The sequence below is a fragment of the Alosa alosa genome, chromosome 15 (assembly GCF_017589495.1).
Source record: "Alosa alosa isolate M-15738 ecotype Scorff River chromosome 15, AALO_Geno_1.1, whole genome shotgun sequence".
NCBI classification, from domain to species: domain Eukaryota; kingdom Metazoa; phylum Chordata; class Actinopteri; order Clupeiformes; family Clupeidae; genus Alosa; species Alosa alosa.
The window spans coordinates 3614999-3622143 of NC_063203.1; the positions used below are offsets into that span (position 1 = coordinate 3614999).

At 42.6% G+C, this 7145-nt stretch overlaps 1 protein-coding gene across 1 annotated transcript in view; it reads left to right on the forward strand.

Annotated features, from left to right (window-relative positions):
* Positions 1–1213: 1213 nt before the first annotated feature.
* si (sucrase-isomaltase (alpha-glucosidase)) overlaps positions 1214–7145 on the forward strand; it is a 41151-nt gene continuing 35219 nt past the window's right edge. The window contains 8 exon segments of the mRNA XM_048264732.1: positions 1214–1303; positions 3332–3479; positions 3989–4071; positions 4405–4525; positions 4640–4749; positions 4847–4998; positions 6511–6682; positions 7048–7145. The exon segment at positions 7048–7145 is cut by the window's right edge and continues 2 nt beyond it. Coding sequence (XP_048120689.1) covers positions 3332–3479; positions 3989–4071; positions 4405–4525; positions 4640–4749; positions 4847–4998; positions 6511–6682; positions 7048–7145 — 884 coding nt within the window. The 5' untranslated portion in view covers positions 1214–1303.

The following is a 7145-nucleotide window of genomic DNA, read 5'->3' on the forward strand; positions in this document are numbered from 1 at the left end:
TTGTTGCTAGTGTGACATTTCTGTTTGCAGTTTGCCATTAAAAGTGCAGTATGAGCATGGTAGCCACCTAGCTATCTGAATGGAATAGACTACCTTAAGTTTCAATCGTCACACTTTAAATCCTACCTGTTGCTTTTCACCATCCACTTATTTAACTACTGCGACAGTTTGCCCCCGACAGCTTTTATGCTTTATCCATATTTTTCCATAGACGCCCCCAAAAAAACACTTGTGGACAATATTTGTCCGTTTCCCGGTTTTAGCCCCGTGCTTTGGTCAGCAAAAACGTAGGCTACATAGCATAACAACATCCACATGCAATAATACAACAACAACGTCTACAATGACCTATTCATTTGGACAACTTGATTCAGCCCGATACAGGCTAAAGACGAAAACTCACTACTCGTACCTGCTCACTCAGCGCTCACGGCGACCCCACTCCCTTTTCTATGGCAAAATTCTATGATAGAATCTTATAGAGATAGGGCGCCTAGCCTGTTAGTCCTCTAAAATGTTATTTGACATTGAGGAAATGCAGAAATGATTTAGAAACGTACAACAGTAGCTACATAGGCTATAGAATATATTATTATTATTATTATTATTATTATTATTATTATTATTATTATTATTTGGCGCCCCCATGGTGCTGCGCCGCATATAGCGCATACCCACTTTTTGTGCCACTGCTCCCACACACACACACACACACACACACACACACACATACTCACATTCAAATGCATACACACACTCAACTGGATTTCATTTGCAAGTCTATAAGTCATAACTTCATTCTCAAATTGGCTACAATTTGTCACGTGTTGCCACATAAACATGTCCTCACAAACATACATATATATAATTTATGTGGAATACAGCTAAGAGTGATGAGAATCATGTTCTAATCTTAACAAGATGTCTGTTAGTTTGACATGATTTGTGACAAATTAGTATCTACTGCATTCTCCTCATTAGTTGATTGTCATATTCGTCCAAGAATAGATTTACAGTAGTCTTACTTTTTACACCAGAATTACCTCTTTTGGTCTGTCCATGCTTTATTTTATTGTCCTCTCTCTCTCTCTCTCTCTCTCACACACACACACACACACACACACACACACACACACACAATACCCCTCCCTCCCCCTTCTCTCTCTATCTGGCCACCACAAAAGATTACTTTTCCAGGGCTCTACTACACACACAGAGGAGCAACACCTGAGTCAAGACTGTGCACTTTACTTTGACCTTGAATGACAAACATTGTGGAGGGATACTGATATAGGACAGAAAGGTAAGAGACATGCAAATGTGTCACAGAATCAATTCCCCCATTTACATTTCTTTGTGAGTGTTTGTTGAGACTACATTTAGTCACTTTAGTTAGAATACATTGAGTGCTGTCTCTGCTCATAGTGTTCCATTAGAATTTAGGGTTAGAATTCTGAAAATTACACTAGTTTTAAATTGTAGGCTGTTAATATGGGTAATATGGAAAATAGTATTTACATGTGACATAGTAAAAGCTAAAGAGTGCAAACACTGGGGATAATCTCAGTCTTTCCAGTCCTGTGTTCCAGTTTTGAATCTCAAACTGTAGCTGTTAATCAATAAAGGGCTTTCCACATTTTCTCTGTTTGCAGGGTTTAATATTTAGGCCATGCTTTTAGGGATAACAATTGCTATCTTTTTTTTATATTTACTGCAATAGTATGAAATAGTAGGTTTATAAAATAATTATCAGCAAAAATAATTTAACATTCCGGTTCATTTAAAGGCTATTCACCTGTCATCTCAAAAGAATGTTTGAATCTTCTGCCTTTAGTATTTGAAGTGGTGAGTCTCATGCAGTGCTTAGTAGCATAGAACCTTTGACTGAGGCAGAACGATTTTCAGACAGAAAGTGTTCTTTCGGGCCTGAAAAATCCCCATATTTGTTTCCTGTCTTTTTTCCCCCAAGTTAAGAATATTGTTGTACACCATTTTATTTAACAATTCCAATTTTGTGTTGCATTTTTCAGTATTTTTTCAGAGTTTTTCCTTGCCCCAGTTGCTCTTGGGTGCTCCTTGTTGGTGCCCCCCCCCCAATCCCAATCCTCCTTTCTTATGCAGCCCTTGCCACTTAATCTACTAAACCCCTCTTCTACTGCACTTTACCCCCTCCCCCCCATAAATGCACAAATAGGCTGACACCAGACATAATTTCACTGCATTTCTTACTTCCAGTAACTATATGCATGTGACAATAAACTTCCTTGTATCATTGTATCCTTGTATAATGTATAAATTACAATAAATTACATTAATTAGATATTTTTGACAATTTTGGACAGTCTAAATTGCCACTGGATAAAAAAAAGATATGATATATGGCATTTATTTCAAATAAATGAAATTCCAAGCCAGGGTCGATAAGATACTTTACTACTTTACTTTATGACTATAATTCATGTTGTAAGTAAAGTTCAACAATTCTAATAAGTTCAAGATAAAATAGACTTCATGTGAAACCATAATTGATCATTGATTGATCATTGATTGACCATTTCATCTTTAAAATGTACATATTAGATGATGTGATGGTAATGACATTTACCTGAAAAATGACAAAAAATCATAAATTCCCTTATATTGTGGTCTCAACCAAGCTCACAAGGTTACTCCTATCAAAATGACTAATAATTTGATGCATACCAATTAGTAAAATTTTTAATTTTATTTTCAAAATTTCTGTAACCCAAATAGGCCCGAAATCTGAGAAAGGTATTTGGTTCCCAATCTACTTCCTCTGCATTAAGATAACATATGGAATGTTAAAACGGAAGCCTTGTGGGGCCAGCACCTTTCAAGAGAGTTCCATTATCAGCATCATAGTTGGCCCCACAAGACTACCTTTTTAACATTCCATATGTTATCTTAATGCAGAGGAAGTAGATTGGGGCCCAAATAGAACGTTCAAGCATTGTTTTTGTTTTTATTGTTGAAAGGGTCTATAGTTTTGTACAAAGATTCTAGAGCGGAGAATATTTTGCATTCATGTTTGGCTCATCGCATAAAATAAATGAAAGAAATTTGGCCCCTTTCCAAAACACTGTATCTGATCAGGACTTGAGTCAGGGCTTAACAGTCCAAGTAGCAGCAATTAATGAGCATTGTAAATCACATTATAATCTTAGAGATGAACGTGTAGCTTTAGTTTTATATTTTTCTTAACCTACTGTATGTGTCCAAGTGGTCCATGCAGAGTGTCGCCTGTAAAGTGCTTTCATTGGTGTGAGATACCTTTCTGTCTTTGCATGTGATGGTGTGTTGACCACTGGAGATGGGGAAGGGGAAGGGGAAGAGGAAGTTCTCCCAGCTGGAGATGATGCTCATCGTCTTGTTCCTCATGGTGACCGTGGTCGCCGTGGTGATGGTGGTGCTGTTTGCCACGGGCGAGCCTGGGGTCATCTCAGAGGGCGGTGGGCCTGGTGAGCATGCACACACACACACACCCACATGCACACCCACACGGACACCCACACACACACACACACACACAAACGAACACAGGACAGGACAGCCATCCACAGCACCAGGCCACAGTAGGCCAGGGGCCAGGCCGCAGTAGACACAGCAGAGATAGCATTACCAACTGGATACTCAGTGACCGCTCAATAAGTGAGGCCGTCTGATGAAAGCTTTAAGGCACAGATATTATGACAGCTGTCATTCTCAATCCTTTATTTGGGCTTTGATGTGGGTCTCATTTTGCTATTTATAAATCCCTAACTGAATCCGGGGACAATTAGCTGCGCCCTGTCTATACCCTAAAATCAACCTCGAGTCAACCTTGGACAAGAGGCACCGAAAGCACAGCCTCATTATGTCGCTCATGGAATGGCCTCGGTGTCTCGTGGATTTGTTTCGGGGGCAGGTGGGGGTGATGTCAGGATAAGAGTGCTCGGAATGTTTACAAACTGTCTGTGGTGATTGGCAGAGACGCCGGGGGTGGTGCCGCAGTGCCGGAACATGCCGCTGGCGGAGCGGGTGGACTGCTTCCCTGACTCCGGTGCCTCTCAGGTAGGTCCTCATTACGTCTCACCATGCAGGAAGTGAAGTGATATCTCACCAAGGCTTTCATGTATCAAAACCAAACTCAGTATGTGATCTCAGGACCCAATTAGGAGGAGGCTCAATAAATTTGATGACTTTTGACCTATAGGTGGCGCTATAAGAGAGCAGTGTCTGCCCTCTGTTGGGCCAAGATCTCAGGGCAAAGAAGTGTGTGTTTGTGTGGAATGATTATGATGCATTTGCAGTTTGACACAATGCCATTTGGCATGAAGGTAGGATGAGCCAATGCCCAAACAAAGACACAGTATCCCAGCGTGCCTTGTGATGTGCTCCCCTCAGAGAAAGTGTCTGGAGCGTGGGTGCTGCTGGTATCCTATCGATGAGACCAATGTACCCTGGTGCTACTTTTCGGAAAACCACGGATACAATGTGACCAGTGACCACCAGCCAAGCAGCACAAGTGAGGCCCTGTCCGCCTGTCCGCCTGTCCGAGCACATCAGTATTGTGAGTATTGTCCACGGTGGTGCTGAATTGTGCCCTGCTCAACATGGCCTCCTGCTCTGTCCCATACAGAGATGGACGCCGTCCTGAAGAGAAACACAGCTCCCTCCCTCTTTGGTGCCGACATCGAGGAACTGTCCTTCCACGCTGACATGCAGACAGAGAACCGACTCCGCTTTAAGGTGAGTTAAACCGATCATAACATTGGCACATTTAGGCTAAAATAAGATCTCTCTGTGAATGACCGCTAACCTTAGTCCACTTTATCCCCTGCTAAAGATTACAGATGCCCACAAAGCCCGGTTTGAAGTGCCCCATGAGCACGTGAAGCCTCCCGCCAATCCCCCGACAGGCGTCCTTCAGTATGAGCTGGAGCTCGTCAAGCAGCCATTTGGCATCAGAGTTCGCAGGGCATCCACTAAAAAAGTCTTGTGAGTGCAACACACACACACACACACACACATACACACAAACACGCATGTTGGCTTTGTTCCAGCTGTCTTGAGTCTATCATGAGTCTGGCTCAGTGGCTCACATCAGTGAGGGTCCAGAATGCACAGCGATACTGAGCCGGAGAATTTGCATGGCCACTAATGGAGCGTTTACCGCCGCTGCACGGGCTAGCACGCTAACCCCCACTCATGCTGACTTGGGGCTGAGTGGCTGTCAAGATGGAACAGCAATAATCACAGTGGTTGGCTGACACTTTTGTCATATCGCTGTTGATCCTTGGGAGTGGTGGTGTGTATGTGTGTGTGTGTGTGTGTGTGTGTGTGGAGGGACTCTTTTTTCCATGTACTGATCTGATTATTATGCAGTTCTTTTTGGGAAGAGGAGTCTGGTTTGTTTGGCTTGTTTGGTGCCACTTAGCCATGCATGGAGAGACAAAGTAATTGCAGTGGGTGTCATTCAGCGGTCCACATGTTCCAACAGGAGTCAATTACCCCTCCGACGCAGAGCTCAATTAAAGGCTCATTAGAAATGAAGAAATGGGAAAATGTGATGGATCCCTTATTTATTCCCATTCCCGACATTCTCCTGTCTTGTGGCAGTTGTGCGTAGATTTTGTTCTTCTTGTTTATCAGTCTGGTTTATGCGGTGACTAGTGGCAGCTTTTGTGTTGGTTAAAGTCTGCTTATTATCATCATTGATTGAAGTCTTCCAGAGTCTCATCCTAGTTAATCACTATACAGCTTCACATTTATGGGTCTATTAAGAAGTCATTGCTCTCTTAGAAATAAGAAAAGCTGTAGAAGTATTTTACATTAATCACCAGTTGATTGTTTGACAGCAAATCAAATGATTGGACGGTTTGATAAGCTGAACAGCAGATAAGAGTACACATGCATAATAAAACTCACATGAAAAAGTGGCGCAAGATAAAAAAAAAACAAGGACACTTGTGTAACCCTGAAGAAATCCAGTGCAATCGATGGAATAAAATGACATGTTTTAACAAGAGGGCTTACAGATTAACTGTCTGCAGTTGTTTTCATCCCTATTCAATATCAATACTTAATACTTAATACTTTATACTTTATACTTAATACTTGACCAATGGCTATAACCCTATTACTTCAACCTATTCTTGCGCTGATATAGTTTATATTACTTTGTCTACATTATTCTCTTATATGTTTATAGTCCATATGTCTCTAGACTCTATTCTTGCACTATTGCACTGTTGGACTTACTTATTTGCACCATCACCATGACACTAACTCTCATAGAGCACCTTACCATGCATACAGTATAACAGGCTCAGTCCCTGCCCTGTCACTGCAAGCGTCTCATGCTTGATCATCCTTAAGCACACTATGTGGATATTTGTCTATCTATCACTGTCATCATAATTCCATGTTGTACTCAAATACACACATTCACAATGTCCCCACACACATGTGTATGCATGATTGCATTCATTCTCTGTCCCACCTGTCCAGGTTTGACACCACTATGGGGCCACTAGTGTTTGCTGATCAGTACCTCCAGATCTCTGCCAGGCTCCCCTCTCACAACATCTACGGCCTGGGGGAGCACGTGCACCAGCAGTTCCGCCATGACACCAACTGGAGGACCTGGCCCATCTTTACAAGAGACGCGTTCCCCAATGGAGTGAGTGAGACACACACACACACACACACACACACACACACACACACACACACACACACACACACACACACACACACACACACACACACACACACACACACACACACACACACACACACACTACACACACACACACACACACACACACATACACACACACACACACACACCACACCAGCAGACCCTACAAGCAATAAATCAAGGATTTGCATGCTGTTATGTCAGCATTCGCATGCTGTGGACTATTTGACTAATATGTCATCTCTGCCATACACAGTGACCAATGGCAGAGCAGGCAAACTGACTCTGACTTCCCCTACCTTGAGCTCTGATCTGACCCCCCACCCCCCTTTGCTCATCTCCAGGGAACTCACAACCTCTATGGGCATTACCCCTTCTTCCTCTGCCTGGAGGATGAGAGCGGCAAGTCCTTTGGAGTCTTCCTGATGAACAGCAATGCAAT